This window comes from Notothenia coriiceps, unplaced genomic scaffold (assembly GCF_000735185.1).
Source record: "Notothenia coriiceps isolate Sejong01 unplaced genomic scaffold, NC01 NC01_scaffold00037244, whole genome shotgun sequence".
Lineage (NCBI taxonomy): Eukaryota > Metazoa > Chordata > Actinopteri > Perciformes > Nototheniidae > Notothenia > Notothenia coriiceps.
In genome coordinates this window covers 15,623,251-15,640,142 of record NW_011369945.1, presented here as the reverse complement: position 1 = coordinate 15,640,142, position 16,892 = coordinate 15,623,251, and the positions used below count along the sequence as shown (strand labels likewise).

Genomic DNA, 16,892 nt, shown 5'->3' with positions numbered 1-16,892 from the left:
AAAATCTAACAAAACACACCGAACCCCGAAAAACTATTTTTTTACGCAAATCCACGTTTATTTTGAAATGAGCCGTTGCGACTTCCGACTGATTTCGATAGAGCGGGTCACATATCTCTCAGAGGGGCGTGGGGAGTAGCTCCTTATTTTCATCTAAAGTAACAGACAGAGAATCAGCACTTTTGAAACGGGACTGAAACAGAGGGGATTATGGGATGCTACAATGATCTGTTTGGTGTTTGGAGCCAAACACTTCAGACATGTTTTGTATATATCTGAGACCTATAATATATTGTTGAGAGAGTATAATTGGGAACCTTTTTAATTATATTTGTTTGGTACAGATCCTCTCAAAATATAACTTTATTTCAGATATCTTTCAATGATAAGGAGATTAATGATGATTATTCTTCCAGCGCCCCCTCCAGTGACCCATCTGGACCAGGACTGGATGAATCCAGAGGTACTGCAGAAAAAGCTGGTCGAAGCTCAGCAGCTCCGTCGAGACGTGGAGGAACTACGCAATGTAATACTGGACCGGTACGCGCAGGACATGGGAGAGAACTGCATCACCCAGTAACCCTAACCCACCCAGGTGACACTTCTCCCCTTCCCCTCTGAAGCGGGCTCGTTTTTCATGACTCGTTACTGAATGTCACAAAGAGAACTGGATTTTCCAATTTCATTAAATGAGGACAAAGGAAAGCCCAAATGGTTTAGCTTCTTCTTCTCTCGACTGACTGTCTCAGAATCCTCCCATCCCTCCGGTGAGTTCATCTATTTCAGTCCAAGGGCTAACGGAAAATAACTTACCTCTAATACTTGATCCTTAAGCATTTTGTGTGTGTTTTTAATGATGACATGAATATTGTCAGTTACCAAACAGTCTTATACTTTTTGTTTCATTAGCTATTTGTGTAGAAGTCCCACAAATCTAATTTATTTAAAACTTTAATTTCCCTCTCCGGGGGAATTAAAAAGAAGTGGTTGACAATCAACTGAAATATTTTAACCTGTGCTTTTAACAAGATTTACAAGAGAATGTTTCCAACATGCCGTTATTTAAAATGGCCAATGCTGTAACATTAGACTCTGCTGTGAGGTATTGGACTTGATACTGAAGGGTTTAAAACCAAAACAGCTTCTCACACCAACTAGCCTACAACCGTTTTATTACCAAAGAAACTCTGGTCAGAGCAGTTGTGCAAGTCTGTGAATGTTTGTGAGCGCTTCCCTCTGCTGCAGGCCTCGTTCTGAATGAACACCAACATGTGCCTTTCTGTCGCAATGCTAGTTCATTTTAGACCAACCACAAAGGGCTGTTTGCAGCTGACTCTTCCAATATGACCTTTCTCTCAGCGTATCAACCAGTGGGATATTCAATACATTCCCTGACTCTGAATGTAGCAGATCACTTTGGGAAAACTCACAGAGCTTGTGGAGGCCCTTTTTAGAATGTCTTTTTTTTGTTCCTGGTAGATAAAGATAACTCTTTAGTCTGAGTGATTATCTGCCCACAAAGGTTTCTGTATATTTCAGGTTGATAATGGCTGACAGAGTGGGAAACTGTTTCATTAATGTGTGACTGAGAAACAGTATTAATCTTCAGTATTATTTATTTTGTATTGTTTGCATTGACAACTCAGTGTAAAAGCCTCCTAATGCGTTGCTGTAATAATGTGCTAATGTGTTTGAGCTTGAGGTCCCATGAAGTGCCATCAGATTGTCATTTTCTCCCGTGGTGTTTTTTTTAACGAGTTGTCTGATGGCTAATGATTGTCAGCGGTCACTAAGGGATCTTTAGCTTCTTCAGGTCCAAGAATGTTTTAATCCCATGTGAGGATGATGGGAGGGGTTGGCTGGTTCACCCCCAAATCCCCCATCACATTGTACTGGATGGAGTTTTATATTTGCCCTGAGTGCAGGAGAAGCCATTAAAAAAGAAAAGCTTGACACTTTACAGGATATATATATATATATAAATATATATATATATATAAACATATGCAACAATGAGTTTTTCTGACAAGTGATACAGATCAACCCACCCAGGGACACACAAGCCATTTTTCATTTCATGGGACCTTTTTTAGAAACTTGAGTAGCACAAGTTATATCTTTGGAAAGTCCGGCTCCGCATGCCTTAACATCTCAAACGTTTAGCAAAAAGGGAAAAAGATGTTTATATTTTCATACTTTTGTCCTTGTTTGTATTTGCATATTTTAGAAATAAAGATTTTCAACATTTTGCCATGTGTTTTAACTTTTATTTGATTTGGCGTAAAACATTTAAAGTATTTTCATCCCTTCTGTGCAGAAAGCCACGAGTTCCAGCTTTCTAACTAATGATGCACTTATCCGATATACTGGATTTGTATCAGCCGTGAAAAGTATTTTATGAGCAGGGCCATGACGTGATCTATTACTCATACTGTTTCCTTTGCCAGTGAAAAATAATCTGTTTCCGGTGTTAGTTACATGCATTCAGTCACGCGGGACCACCCATTTTGGAGACACCCTGTCCTCATGTTACGTAACATCCTAGGCGGGGGTCAGGCTGCGTGCTGGTTCACTGTCCTTCTTACTGCTTACATAAAACAAAGCAAACATTAATGTTATTCAACAGCTGTGTTTTTCTATGACAAGCCAACATTTCTGCTGCGGTAAAGGCTGATACCTCATCTTTTATAATCTTATTTTATTGACTTCACTGAGTGAATGAGGCGGTTTCTGCCTCTTTCGCAGCATCAGAGAAGCATTAGTCGTGAGGCCACATGATCTGAGCGTCTGGCGGTCCTCATCGTAGCGGTGCTGTGGGTATGCACTGATGATGTCATAACCAGGGAGACCACCCCCTCTGTAATGCAAATAATCCAAATGTCACATGCATGGATGTGTTAAGAGATGTTGTAAAGACAAGAAGATACTGTGTCAGTGCAGGAGGGCAAGGACTCACCTGTGTTTGTCCAGATACTGTCGCAGCTGACCGATTGTTTCTGAGAAGCTCATTTTCAGTACGTAAGTATGATTCCCGTCTTCTGACTTCACTTTCATTGTGATGACATCACAGGGGGAACGAGGCCGATCGGAGCTGGAAGTCTGCAGTCTAGAGGGAAAAACAACTGTTTAATATTCATCAGATGCAGGTCAACCCAGCTGCAGTCCAAGGCATACAATTCCAAACCCACTTGATGCAGCACGAGTGACCCAGACTGGCCTGAGGCTCCTCTACCAGGGCGCTGACCTGACCTATTTTCCAATGCAGTGCATACAGTAACCTTGACAATCAGACGTTGCGGCCAAATCAGTATTTCAATCGGCCTTTACATCATGTAGTATGTTCTTGGATCTAGTAATCCCTTTAACATCTTTGCCTTTTCTTAAGATGGTAATGCCAACAAAATGTTCTAGACATATTACAAATATCAATGTGCTTACATAATGGAGGACATCTTTTTAAATACCTCTCCTTCATCGCTTGCAGGGCCGGCGTGTCTATGAGGATCATCGAGCTGCTGCTCCCAGCAGGAGATGAACCCTGGTGAGAGCACTTGTTAGATAATGATCATATTGACGTGAGTGTTCTTTCAGCATAAGCACAGCAGGTGAGAGTGCGCTGTAGTGATTATATGTTAAACACACAAGATATATAGCTGCTAACACTTTCTGTAGGTATCTTTGATGATCACCTGCAGGGCGGCCCTCAGGGAGTCCCTAATATCAACCACACGGCTGGCCTTCACTACTGCCTTTGGTAACCTGCTCAGGAACTGATCCACGCTCAATTTCTTGCCTGTGGTCAGAAGAAAACAGCACATTTAGACTGAGGAGAGCCACCTCAGGTCTGTATTTGGTAGCATTGGTGTGATGTGTGCAGAACGGACCAGGTAACTGAGAGCTGACAATATTGGATGTTTCATTTTTCTCCCCACGGACAGCCTGTCCTTCGCCTGGAAAATTCTTCCACGGTAGCCTGGTGATAAAATCCTCATCTCGCCGGTCATTAACCTGCAAAAAAAGTTGCAAAAAGGAACAGACTTTTGTCACTATTTCTGACATCTCATAGAACAAAACCAAACCTTTCAAATAATTGGGATAATAATTGCTAGTGAATATAATTCTTAGCTGCAGTCCTTCACATTTAGCTTGCAATCAAATAAAAACAAACCTCAAAAGGCACACCGTCTGGAAATCTTTCTTGAAGCTCAGATGGAAAATACCCGTCCATCAGATCTTGCATGCACCGCTGCAAAGTCCAAAGATAAGAGGATTTGACTCACCAAAGAATCCAGGTTAAAATATCAAAATATCTTCTGAGCGACTTTATTTATAGTCTAATCTAACCTGGGTGCTGCGCTCCTGATACGAGCGGAAAGGACCGTCAAACATGACAATGCCGTTGCTGTAGAGACTCAGCTGAACAGGGTCCTTTTTTGCTAAGTGTGCCCCCTTGGATGTGGATTGAACGAAACACTCTCCCTCTCCTGCCAGGATGTTCAGCTCGTTGATCCTCTGCAGCACCAGGTCAACGTTCATGTGGAAGCTCCTGACCACAGATGTGTCTTGCAGAGGAAAAACACCCAGCATGTTAGTAATCATTTCAGGTAGAAGGTATGGTGATATTTCAACTATTTTGAATTTAAATGTTAAGGAAGGAAATGTAAGTATACCTGGCTGCCAGAGGCCTCGCTCTAAGTTATGTGGCTGCTCACTCTCTGCAGAGTCACTGCTCTCACCATCTCCCACCCAGATCAAACCATAGTCATTCAGAAAGCTCTGTAAGAGTTTGAATCAGCATAATGTAATATGCTGTAATCAAAAAATATTAACATATAACTGAAGGCTTTTATTAAACACACTTACATCCATTTCTTGCACTTGATTTTGCAGCTGTTGGCATCTTCTCTCAAGATCATCTCTGCCACAAGGATGAAGAGTACCCTCTAAAGCCATACATAAAAAAGCAACATGTAAATATGATCAGACTTTTACTTTTATTTAAGCGTTTTTTATTTAAGCGTCTTTGAGTTGTGAAAAGCGCTATATAAATAAAATGCATTATTATTATTATTATTTAGAGATTCAGGGAATATCGAATTTAGGTATTTTCCCGTTACCTGATTCTTTTATAAGCCTCTGATTTTTCTCCAACGCTGAAATCCTTTCATCCTTAAAGGAGACATTGGAAGAAAAGGAGTTAGTCATTTGGACATGTTTGAAAGATCTGTTTTGTAATGCTACTGCTATGGAGGAGGTGTGTGTTTTCACCTTTCTCTCGATCTCCCGTGCCTGGCTCATCACTGTTTTCTCCAGCATGCTCACCCGCTGCATCATGGCAGACATCAGCTCAAAGTCGCTTGGTGCACTACCTGTGAAAGCATCCTTTAGACTCTTAAAACTTGTTTTTTAAATTAATATACTTACCTGAAAGTGTACATTTGAACAATGAATAAAAGACATGCTTTGCTGTGGAACCAAAACTCTGTAATAACTTTTACCTTTCTTTAATGGGGCTTTTGATTTTGAATTGGAGGCATCATTGGCTCCCGTGTGAGAGGTCAAGGAAGGTTTGACATCAGAGGATTCATCGTCATCAGCCAAAGCTGTCTGAAATTCTGGACATAAAACAGACCCAAAACCAAAAAACATCATGAAGTCTATGATCATCTTGTAAGAGTAATGTGATAACCAGAGTTTTGTACATTGACTCAATTACGTCATTGTCTAACAGTAATAAGAGCTAAAGCATTTATTTGACTAATCAGTTCATAAATGAGAGAACATCATTTCTTTAATAAAAGAAAATAGCAAAGTTTTCAGGGTGCAGCTTACAAATTAGAGAACTTGATGCACAATGTATGACTTTTTCTTCTAATCAAATCAGTTTACAGTGGGCTATTATTATTACAGAAATACTTCCTTACAACCTGGTGTACATTTCTGCTTTGGTTACGTGTCAGTACAGTGTTATTATGCCTTTATGTAACGATCAGGTTTCACTTGAAACCTACCCTTTATGAGATTCCTCCTGAAAGGCACTTTTTGTCCTCCCCTGCAGGTGAAAGACAGTTTAATGTACACATGCTCTCTATGACCTCTTCACAGTGGCACACTTAAAGTGAACTGTCGTTAGTTCTTCTTTGTTGTTTCACAGTAAATAAACGTATACCATTGCTCATTCTGAGGGCTCTGCAGTGGAGTGCGCCTCGTTTTCTTCAGCATCGACAAAGGTGAGCTCATTTTACCTGGTCAGGAACTGCAGGTAAACTCTTAACCCTAAATATCTCACACTTTCTCGAGTGCAGCCTCTTCACAATCCTGTCCGTTTTCACTTTGTTTGGAGTCCGTTACCATTAGCAACACAAAGCGGGCAGCTGATATTGTAGAATGAGGTAATACATATTTCATCCACTGGGGGCGCTGTTTATATTTCACAATTATCTTTTATTCAATGTGGCTTTGTTGGGACCGGTTGGGACTAAAGTTTTAAGATGTTTTGTTGGAACAATATGACATGAAACTAACATCGATATATATAATAATTATACAACTTTCTGCATGTAAAGACCCAATTTCAGTGCATACATTTGTCTTCAGTTACATTTGTATGACTGGTTAAGGATTGTCTTGTTTAGTTGCTTTGCATGAAACAAGCAAAACTTTGTGATTTAACAAAAACATTTTAAGGGACAACATTGAATTATTCTCAAATGTAACAATTTATATATGTAAACAATGTGAATAGCTCTCCTGATGCGTTCACGGTCCTCTGTTAGGTAACGTGTAGCCACTAGTGGGCCCGGTGCGGTGCCGCCATACTGTCCGGGTCAGCCCGCTGGCGGTGGGGAGTGAACGGGCATTCAGAGAGGATGCTGAGACCTGCCTGTCCCACCACACATCCATCATTAACCCGGGGCTACTAAGCTCGTCCGGGCTATGGCTGCACCCATCGCACATTTCGACGAAGACTGGCCGATATTGGGTGATTTGAGCATGGTTTCAGACCAGCGGCTGCAGCTGCCGCAGAAAGGCCGAGTAGAGAGCGCCTCTGCGGGGGGAGCAGCGCCGCGGCTGCTCCTCCCGGGTGATGATGATATCCCCGATCTGCAGGACGGCAGCTTCTCCCCGGGGGAAACCGGTTCTTTCAGGTCTATGGAGGATCTTGTGAACGATTTTGACGATAAGTTATCCGTGTGCTTCCAGAATTTTAACGCCAATACAGACAGCATCGCTCCTGTGAGTGTGATAACAGAGGAGTCCCTGCTGGAGAAAGACGAGTGAGTGGTTTTGTTTCCGGCCTGTCCGCAGGCTAGTTGATTTTAATAATAAGTGGATGTTAAGGCTTTTACTCAACGCTGCAGGCTGCATTTTAAAAAGCATACAATGTTATGTTGTCTGCCATGGGATTTATTTTCTTAGATCAGGAGTATTACACATTGTTACACCGTCTCATAATGATGTAATGGGGCTCTAATGACAGCTAGACTGCCACCATCTTTTGTCAAGTCATCAAAACTCAGGGCATAGGTCTGCTCTACCAGTGTAATAACAAACCCATTACACATTGATCCTAACAGGTGCAATGATATTGGCATCTGCTCCTAAATGGCTTTACAAACAGATATTTACCAATATGTATGTGTATTGGCTCTTATTTTTAATTTGGCAGCCGATATTTAAAATATAGCTCCTGGTCTATTTTCCAGAAACACACTCAAATCAACTGAGGGAGCCAGTCAATTAATCGGTCAATTGATTGATAGGAAATGAATGTGTTGAGTGTTAAATTGTTAAGTCATTTATCAGGAAACTGTTCGGGCATTTCAATATAAAGAAATCGTTTTAAAAATTGATATAAGCACACTGCCATTCCAAGGAAATTATTTGATGTGTGTAGAGTACAAAAACAAAATATGAACTTTTTGTATATGTCACTAGCTTCAGGATTTTAAATGTCATCATCAAAGGCATTTCAAATTGACAATTACTTTGTATTGGTCTGATTGTGGCACTTGTGGACGATGTCTAAAATAAGTTATGTAGGGCCTGTGTGTACATACAGTCAATACCATACCCGTACTAGAAATGTAGGTATGTGTTCCATAATAATAGAAAGTCTTGATAATAAAGAGATACTGGAGTGATTAAGTGCTCCAATAAAAGAGCAGTAGTTTGATCCGATCATTCTTACTTATTTTTGCTGTCAGTATTTGTTTACGTTTGCTATTAAATACATCCTTACTGTTAGTCCTTCCATAAAATGTTTCATTAAAAAAAAAACACAAATAAATAAATAATTGTAATACAATCCCCTTGTACCTGGTAAAACCCCCAGTTTGTACATTTTTGGAAGTCTGGGTGTTATTTTCTCCCCGTTACCAGTAAATTGATCTGTTATTTTGTCAGTATAATTTGGCTTTTTGGACTGACATTATTATTTATTTCTCCAAAGAATCTGGAAGGTTTTAACCAGTAACTATGGGCATGTGATGCCGGTGGATTGGAAACAGTCCCGAACATGCTCCCTCCACAAACCCTCATACAACCTGGAGGAGAAGCCCGTAAGTGACTCCCCCACCTCCCTTCTCTGTCCCACTTTCCCTTCAACACCAGCACTCCTACCCTCCCAAATCTATTTTCTGTTTATCTCGCAAATCTCGAATATGTATTGTGCCAGGGTTTAGCGTTTCTGATTAAATTCCCTCCCCCTGTCCTTCCCGGCTAGAGAAAGACTGATGTCACGGTAGAGCTGTCGGACGATGAGGAGCTGAGGGAGCAGCTGGACATGCACTCCATCATCGTCTCCTCCCTTGCAGACGAGCCGCTTTTCACAGCCGAGCAAGTGAGTTACTTTTCCCAGATGCAGCCACACTGTATCAAGTGTAGGAGTACAGAGCTGCAGCTTAACATGGCTGAAAAGGAGATTTCATAACAGATGAGTGCTGCCTCTCTGATGTGTGTGTCTTTTCTTTGTGCAGGTTATCGAGGAGATAGAGGAGATGATGCAGGACTCTCCTGACATGGAGGCAGGCCACAACCCCTCTCAGTCAGACCTCTCGATGCTCTCTCTGGACGTCCAGCGCTGCACCAGGAGCCCCAGCTACGAGTCCAGTGAGTGTCCATTTTGGGCTGAGACAAAACATCAGTAATATATACAGTATAATGAGACATGCTATTGTGGTCTGCTATAAGTACAAAGTAACCATTATGTTGCAGCCTTTTATACCATACTGATGTAATTGTATCAGTATATAGTACAAGCCACACTGTTACACTGGGTGACATGTTCCTTTATTGCAATAATCTAGGCACTGTAGTTTATTTTGACTCAATAACACAAACTCTGTCTTGCAGCATAAATACTCCCAAGCACATCCTGTATTTTCTATTAATACGAAATAATCCACAACAAATACGGGGATATGGGAAATTGTTGAGAGATAAACGTACTCATTGTTGATTTTGGTCTTTTCATCAGATTTGTTGACAAAGCTAAAATAAAGCTTATCCTCTCGTGTCATAAAAATGTGATGGATTCATGATGGTGCGGTGTCATAAATTGCACTGCGACCCTTAATCGTTCTATTTTTTGATGAATGAAGGATCAGAATCATAAACAACAGCTGTGTTTTGTGTGTTTTCTCTTTGTTTGTTTGTGGTCCAGGAGTGAGGTCCCTGAGTGTCGCGGAGCTGAATGAACGTCTGGAGGAGACGGAGACGACCATCAGGATGTTCTCAGAGGAGCTGGTTCTGCAGCTGGCTCTCAGGGACGAGCTGGACTTTGAGAAGGAGGTGAAGAACAGCTTCATCTCAGCGCTCATTGATGTACAGAACCGACAGAAGGAGCATCGGGAGCTGCTGAAGAAGAGGAAGAAGAAGCTTAAAGCAGGAGCCGGGACGTCGCAGGGACACGCAGAGAAGAACCAGGGATCAGTGAGTGTTTTGCTCCTTCATAATCACGGGATGTCTTCAGTTTTTCTTCTCCAAACAAACTGTATTTTCCTGAAACCTTTTCTTTTTTACTTTGTCTTATATTTCCCTGCTTTACTTCCTTCCTCCTCAGCGCTTCAGCGTGGAGGGAATCTCCTCTGTCATTCAGAACAGCTTCCGGCAAACTTTTGGGAGCGGGTGCAGTGAAAGACAGGTTCCTTTGCCTTTCCCTCTCATCTGCCGAACTTTATCTTCCTGTTTTCTGCACAGAATATAAACACATTGATAGGAATCTCATCCAACAGAAACATCATCTACAGAAACTTTGTCTCATCTATTTGTCTTTCGCTCTGTTTTATGTTTCTTTACAGTATTTGACCACAGTCATCCCATACGAGAAAAAGGGACACCCACCCTCCCTTGAGGACCTCGAGATCCTGACAAAGAGTACGTTTCTTTATCTGCACCAGCAGTATTTGAGTTCTAGTGTCTGTGATTGATCCATTCACTCCTTTGTTTCTTCTGCCTTGCAGTCTTACAAGCTATGAGAGACGACAGTGACAAGGTGCCCAGTCTCTTAACAGACTATATTCTTAAAGGTGAGCTTTTCTCGTTTGTGTGTCTGCACTATAAATGATGTTGAGAATGACAAATGAATGTCACAACTAAAAAATGGTATACTTCATCTTTATTTTTTCCATGTTATCACATGTTGTTATACAGATTGTGTTTCCCATATCTCAATAAAGAGTGTATTGCAAAAATCCCCAAATCATTTAAAAAAACAAGTCAAGTCTGCTTGTCGCAGTTGAAAGCAAGAACTTCTATTTAAACAGTTAATGTGGGAGCGTTGAAAGACACAGCAACATTTGACAGTTTGCAGCAACAAGGTTCCACTTTTATATGTTTGTTGTTGTCAAAATAATTATGATCCTGTTCTATTTATTCTGTAACAGCTGTTGAAGTTATTCATTTGATCAATTACACCTGTAAAATGGCTGCTGTTAAAAAGGCATTTCTTAATATTCGGCTCTGAGTAACTAGAGTAACTTTATTGTGAAATTCGGTCCTTCAGTACTTCCTGCTGAAAACATTTGCCCTCCGTCTTTTATGTTTTCTTAGTCCTTCCTTTCACATATGTTCTGCTTTCATTCTTTCATGTTTTCTTTCTCTACTTCTCATGTCCTAACTTATCTCCGCCTCACCAGCTCTGGTGTGAGCGATGGATGCAGAGGTTTGTTTCACATGTGATGTGCACTGTTGTGGTTGTCTCACTCACATGGGGAGAGCGCCCCCTCTCTACCACTGAACTGTAGTGCAGTCTGACCCTGGTGTTGTCCTTTCACTTTAACCCCCCCCTCTCCACACAGTGACTGCTGCAGCATGGTTGATCCCTCTTAATGTCACAACCCACTGTCACACAAAATGTCGATTCACCCTGCAGTTCACATTTAAGACACAGTTTAATGATCATTAGCCACCTAGCATTGCTGTGATTTCAGGATGTTTCCTCACCCCCTACTTCAGAAATAGGTCATCAGCACTAACTGGTGTCCTTATATTTAGATTTTCCTTTTGTTTTTCCTTTCTTTTTCTCCCAGTTGTAATTTGTGCTGATCCCCTCATTCTGAAGGTGCACTCCTGCTCCATCGTTCTAATATGAATCTCTCCTGTTATTACAGTGCTTTGCCCAACGTAGGCCAGAGGGACGGTGCCCAACGCTGGAGAGACTTGAGATAGTTTACCATGGCAACAAGAGGAAGAGGACTCATTGTATTTTTTGCAGACATGAAGCACACTTTAATTCGATCCTGCATGTTTTTACCTCAAGATGTCATTTTTTGTGTTCTCCTCTTCTTTATTTATTTTGGGTTGAGCATTGTGATTTTGCAAACCTTTGTGTGTTCCTGTCATTTTTACCTATTTTCAATGTTTGATTTTCCTGCACTCTGAAAGAGCATCTTAAAAATGTTAAATTATATAAGAAGAAAACCCCAGATTAATATATGTGGGTTGTAAAAGCTGCTCTGTTTGTAACTGAGCTCTGCTTGCTGGTAATAAGCATTGCATAGGGCTTTGTATTTGTCTGAAGGGATTAACTTAGCAATGAACAAATGCACAAAGCATGTTGCAGTAATAAAGGTGCTTTTGAAGCATCATAACTGTAAAGCATAAACAGGAGATTGAAAAATATTCTTAAAATCCCCATGACGAAAGTATTACAGCAGCACATAAGACAGTAGAGAGGTACGAGAGAACAGGAAAAAGATACAAACAAAAATAATTACACATATTACCTTTAACCAGGATGCATAAACATCATTTGCAAAACCACCATATGATTTATGCAGCCGACAAAGTGTTTATCTGCATTAATCTGAGCAGATCACTCACATAACAAACTGACTAACTATGCATTTGAATTGTGACCCACACTGTCTGTACTTCCTAGACGCTGTCTGTAACTCTGAATCAGAGGCTGGAGCGTCGGCGTGCCTGCTGCGCACAGGGCAGCCTGTTATTCTCTGTGTTCTTTTATATGTACAAACTGCCTTTGGTCTTTGCCTGAACTTTTGTACATTTTAAATGACTTATTTTCAATGAATGTGAAATGGCTGGACTACTTACAGAGCCTGCTGTGCTTCATTGTTATTTATTTTGTAAATATTTTTGTTTCAAATATATTGATAAAAACCACACCCTCTTTGTCTTGGCTTATTTTATTCATGTTGCAAACCAGCAGATGAAACAAACAAATATTGATTTCACAACAGTCTTTCTTCATTATATAAGTCTCTGCCTCGTGTCTGCTACACGTCATCGAGTTCACTGAGGGGATCCAGATGGGGGATGTGTAAAAAAAACCTAAAAAACATCCAACCGCTGGCCTGTAGGAGCCTTAGGCAGAAACACAACAGGACCTTTAACAGGAAAAGCCCATTTATATTAGCAGGCAACGATAAGAAGGCACAACTGTTTATAGCTCTGTATTTGTTGCACTCAAGTGGCACAGACAGATGCAGATAATTGATAAGGACATGATGACTATGAAAAAAATGTGACACCACAACCACAGAGAGATAAGGCCCTGCTGCAAGTGATAGATGACCTACAAACATATGGAACCTGAGTCATGCTTCACAATCCATCTCCTTTAAGCGTTTCAAAAGCAACACAAACGTCTGTTAAAACATCTGTAAAACATTTGTTCTCTCTCAGATAAGATTTCCTCCTTCAACTCTGTGTCGCCACCCCGGGCTTGTAAAACACAACAGCCTTTGTCTGGCCAGCCCTCAGAGCTGCAAGGAGCTTTCCAAGTGTGCTGCTACACCAGAAACAGCTTCTCTACAGTGGAGTTAAAAGCATTTCTTCCAATATCATGGATGCTCGAAGGGTTTGTCTGATGTTCTGCCTTCTCCTGCTGGCACACTGCACACTCCAGCAGACCTCCTCAAAGAAAAGAAACAGCAAGAAAGGTAGGATAATAACTTGACTTTGAAAATGTCCTTGTTAAAAACCATGAAGAACTTTTAGAGAACAACAAAACTGAACTACTATGTGTCATGTATACTGACTGAATGCATTATACTTTGGAATACATTTGGCATGTTATTTTTTTGACCTCTTCAACAGACTCCGCAAACAGTGCTGCGATCGAGGAGCTGAAGAACCAGATCACTGAAATTGTTCAAGAGCTGAATTTGGTGAAAGAGCAGCAGGCTTTACAGACAGGTATTTATCATGCAGATAAATGGTTAATGACTTGCATACCATTTTGGAAAATGCTCTGTTTATGAATCACAGCAGAAGAAATGTTTTTGTCTCACAGTTCAATAATATCAAGTAGCTATATATTTCACAACATGTTGGATGTAACATAGAATAAACTATAACACTCTCCAGTGGTAGAGAGCCCAAAATAGACAAGAATAACCCCTGATTTCCTCTTAAGTTTGTCTGCGAGGCACCAAAATCCAGGGCAAGTGTTTCCTGTCTGACCCGGTGAAGAAGACCTTCCATGCAGCCAGCGAAGACTGCTTCTCCAAGGGAGGCAGTCTGAGCACTCCTCTGACAGGAGACGAGAACGAGCAGCTTTACCAGTACGTACGTCAGAGCATTGGCCCCGAGGAGCCCATCTGGCTGGGCGTCAATGACATGGTGACCGAGGGCCAGTGGTTGGACCAATCAGGCTCCAGCGTGCGCTTCAAGAACTGGGAGACAGAGATCACCCTGCAGCCGGACGGAGGGCGCAGCCAGAACTGTGGTCTCCTTTCCACCACGGCACACGGGAAGTGGTTTGATGAGAGCTGCCGAGCTGAAAAGGCTTCTGTGTGCGAGTTCAACATCGTCTGAGGGGCTGCTGTCGACTTAAATATCTCATCATCTGTGCAGATCAACACGTGTATGAAGATCAAATTCTGCGCGCAGAAAGGAATAAAGCAAGTATCAGTACATCTATGCCATGCATTGAAAAGTGAAGTGCTGCATTTTCTTCTTCTTCACACAGTGGTCTGGGATACAGCATGACATTGTATAAGCTCAATATGTTTGTATACATCTAATAAACGTGTAATCAATTAATGTATTTAAGCATATAATCAAGGTAAACACCACTAGATGGCTTTTATATATTGTTATGTATTCTGCTTATCAATGCAATTACCTTTATTACTGAAGAGCAAACATTATGATGACCTTTTCTGAACTTATTTCTAGTTCTGAAAGTTAGGGAACTATATTCTTAATCTTTTGCTCATCAGAGGAAAATAACTGTCTATTACAATATTTAGGGGAGACCAGGGACAGTTGCAACACGGGTCGGTTGTAACGGTTGTAACACCTTCAATATCTCCAATCACAAACAAGCTAGAGTGATGACACTCACTCTGCACATGCGCAGTTAGATGGTAAGATCGCTGAGAAAAAAAAGGAGCCTAGTTTGAATTTCTCGCGTAAGATATCAGCAAAAGTGTGTTTCTGAGGTAAAATATTAACTAAAATTATATGATGAATGTTTTGGATAGTGTCTTGAGTTCAAATGTCTAGGAATCCAAACTAGCATTATTAGAATCACCGTTTTGTAAGCTACAAATATAAATAGCTAAATATGGGTCAAGCAAGCAATCAGGCAGATTCACAGGGGGTGAAAGCAAGACTGGTGGTCCTGGGACGGTTGTAACGGGACGGTTGTAACATGGCACATTTACAATGATGGCTCATTTGCTTGAATGATCAATTGTTCATTCAAGCATACAGTAGTATTGTTGATTGGTGTGCATTGTCCATGTAAAAATAAACAGAATAAAATACTGTATAGTAGGCTTAAAGTGTGTGTGTGTGTGTGTGTGTGTGTGTGTGTGTGTGTGTGTGTGTGTGTGTGTGTGTGTGTGTGTGTGTGTGTGTGTGTGTGTGTGTGTGTGTGTGTGTGTGTTTAAAGTAGGCCTTTGCCAAATGTCAGAAAGAGGAAGACAGACAGGGGAGTGCTACTTGCTCTGCTGCAGAGGGCCTCAAATGAAGTTATGTAGTGTGAAAAAAGGTAACCGGTTAGCTGTACACAAGGACAGTTGCAACAGTTGAGGGTTTTTTAAAAATACATTTTCCAACCTGTACTTATTTCATAAAAACATCTTAAATACATTGTTTAAGTAGCTGACATATTGATAATGTATAATATAGCTAGCAAAAATGGCTATCACTTATTTGTAAAATGTTTTTTTAAAATGTATTGGGGAAAGCCAAAAGTGTTGCAACTGTCCTGGTCTCCCTACTCTTTGGATTTCATAAGTTGTTTGGAAAGGTCTCGAGCCACCCTAAAGTTTCCTTTCAAATAAACACTCAAGAATTGACAGGAAAATGGTAAACTTGAAAAAACCGGAAGGTCCCACCATGAAATAAAAATACATGTATTGGAAAGGGAGGGATTTACTGTTGGAAATTATGTGCAGCTGATAATGAGGTTAAAGTTGTTAACATAAGGTTCAGGAGGCATGGCCATGCTAAAATCCCCCTCGAACCACGGCCACCCCTATTTATATTGGCAAACCTCCGGCCACTGCTTGTCTCCATCTTTTCAACCCACCCTCCTCTCCCTTCTACCCATTACAGTTCCCTTCCGACTCACACCGAGCGATACATCCATCCATCCCTTCTTCCCTCTTCCCTCCCTCCCCTCAACATCCTAATCTCTGCCGTCAACATTTATTCATTTAAACTGTGCATATTTATATAACTGTATATAACTAACATTTTTAATTCCGTATCGTCCTGGGGGCCCATAATCAGCCCACGCAGATCATGCCGGAGACGGAACCCCCCTCTGAGTCTCCCACTGCAGCGGACCACAGCTCGTCCTCCCAGATCATCCTTTACCCCCCTCATATCATTTCACATGTTACTTTCAATAAACTTAACAACATCACTGTTGTGCGTGGTTCCTGCTAGTGAACAACATTGAGTTTACTTCTGAAACCATACAGAGGTTTCCAGGTCCTACTTTATTAGAACATCTGTCCTAACCTTTTTTAATGAGGACAATGAACTTACTCTTCTCACCCAGCTTCACACTTTTTCCATCATGAACCTAGTTTTCTGGCACTCCTGAAATAGATTTACTATTGGAAAGAGAGGGTTACATACATGTCACATGTTTACACATCTCCACGGAGATGCACTGATGTCAGTATAAAGCATGTCTCAGAGTACCTACTTTTCATATTTACAGGACTTCTGGACAAGTGACCTCACATTCAGAGAGTTCTTGCATTGTTTCTGGCAAGAAGAAACTTTATTTCCTCAGGACTGAGAATGATTTTAAGGCAATTTTGTTCCCTCTGCGTTCACTATCCTGAACAGCTGGGGCGATATGACTTTACAAAAAAACATCTATTCTATCCCATTATTCTCAAATGAGACGCAGCTAATATTCTGTCACCTTGGCCATCTTCATGTAAAATAGAAACTCT

The 16,892-nt window shown here is 41.1% G+C and overlaps 4 protein-coding genes across 8 annotated transcripts in view; 3 read left to right on the top strand and 1 right to left on the bottom strand.

Moving 5' to 3' along the window:
• The window catches only part of cep85 (centrosomal protein 85), a 13,328-nt gene extending 11,095 nt beyond the window's left edge, over nucleotides 1–2,233 (top strand). For both annotated transcript variants that reach the window (XM_010793708.1, XM_010793709.1), the window contains one exon: nucleotides 417–2,233. In XM_010793708.1, coding sequence (XP_010792010.1) covers nucleotides 417–580 — 164 coding nt within the window. In that variant the 3' untranslated portion in view covers nucleotides 581–2,233. The remainder of the gene's footprint in view (nucleotides 1–416) is intronic.
• A 31-nt stretch (nucleotides 2,234–2,264) lies between these two features.
• ubxn11 (UBX domain protein 11) lies at nucleotides 2,265–6,344 on the bottom strand. 3 transcript variants are annotated; one of them, XM_010793703.1, is made up of 15 exons: nucleotides 6,170–6,344; nucleotides 6,012–6,052; nucleotides 5,499–5,615; nucleotides 5,269–5,369; nucleotides 5,118–5,169; nucleotides 4,864–4,943; nucleotides 4,671–4,776; nucleotides 4,345–4,562; nucleotides 4,169–4,246; nucleotides 3,885–4,008; nucleotides 3,690–3,793; nucleotides 3,465–3,538; nucleotides 2,957–3,106; nucleotides 2,712–2,857; nucleotides 2,265–2,587 (listed from the first exon to the last, which is right to left on the bottom strand). In XM_010793703.1, the coding sequence occupies exons 1-15, from the start codon at nucleotides 6,238–6,240 to the stop codon at nucleotides 2,553–2,555; spliced, it is 1,497 nt and encodes a 498-aa protein (XP_010792005.1). In that variant the 5' UTR covers nucleotides 6,241–6,344; the 3' UTR covers nucleotides 2,265–2,552. The 3 variants fall into 3 exon arrangements, with proteins under 3 accessions (XP_010792005.1, XP_010792006.1, XP_010792007.1); XM_010793704.1 differs by having other exon boundaries at nucleotides 2,265–2,584; XM_010793705.1 differs by having other exon boundaries at nucleotides 2,540–2,584; nucleotides 2,678–2,857; nucleotides 6,170–6,343.
• Nucleotides 6,345–6,820: 476 nt separating this feature from the next.
• Nucleotides 6,821–12,638, top strand: fez2a (fasciculation and elongation protein zeta 2a). Of its 2 annotated transcripts, XM_010793706.1 has the most exons (9): nucleotides 6,825–7,277; nucleotides 8,453–8,561; nucleotides 8,726–8,842; nucleotides 8,979–9,111; nucleotides 9,665–9,933; nucleotides 10,064–10,144; nucleotides 10,302–10,377; nucleotides 10,464–10,529; nucleotides 11,613–12,638. In XM_010793706.1, the coding sequence occupies exons 1-9, from the start codon at nucleotides 6,937–6,939 to the stop codon at nucleotides 11,627–11,629; spliced, it is 1,209 nt and encodes a 402-aa protein (XP_010792008.1). In that variant the 5' UTR covers nucleotides 6,825–6,936; the 3' UTR covers nucleotides 11,630–12,638. The 2 variants fall into 2 exon arrangements, with proteins under 2 accessions (XP_010792009.1, XP_010792008.1); XM_010793707.1 differs by lacking the exon at nucleotides 10,064–10,144 and having other exon boundaries at nucleotides 6,821–7,277.
• A 545-nt stretch (nucleotides 12,639–13,183) lies between these two features.
• On the top strand, nucleotides 13,184–14,360 carry clec3ba (C-type lectin domain family 3, member Ba). The gene is made up of 3 exons (XM_010793702.1): nucleotides 13,184–13,406; nucleotides 13,564–13,662; nucleotides 13,883–14,360. Exons 1-3 carry the CDS (start codon nucleotides 13,310–13,312, stop codon nucleotides 14,281–14,283), a joined length of 597 nt encoding a protein of 198 aa, XP_010792004.1. The 5' UTR covers nucleotides 13,184–13,309; the 3' UTR covers nucleotides 14,284–14,360.
• Nucleotides 14,361–16,892: the final 2,532 nt, after the last annotated feature.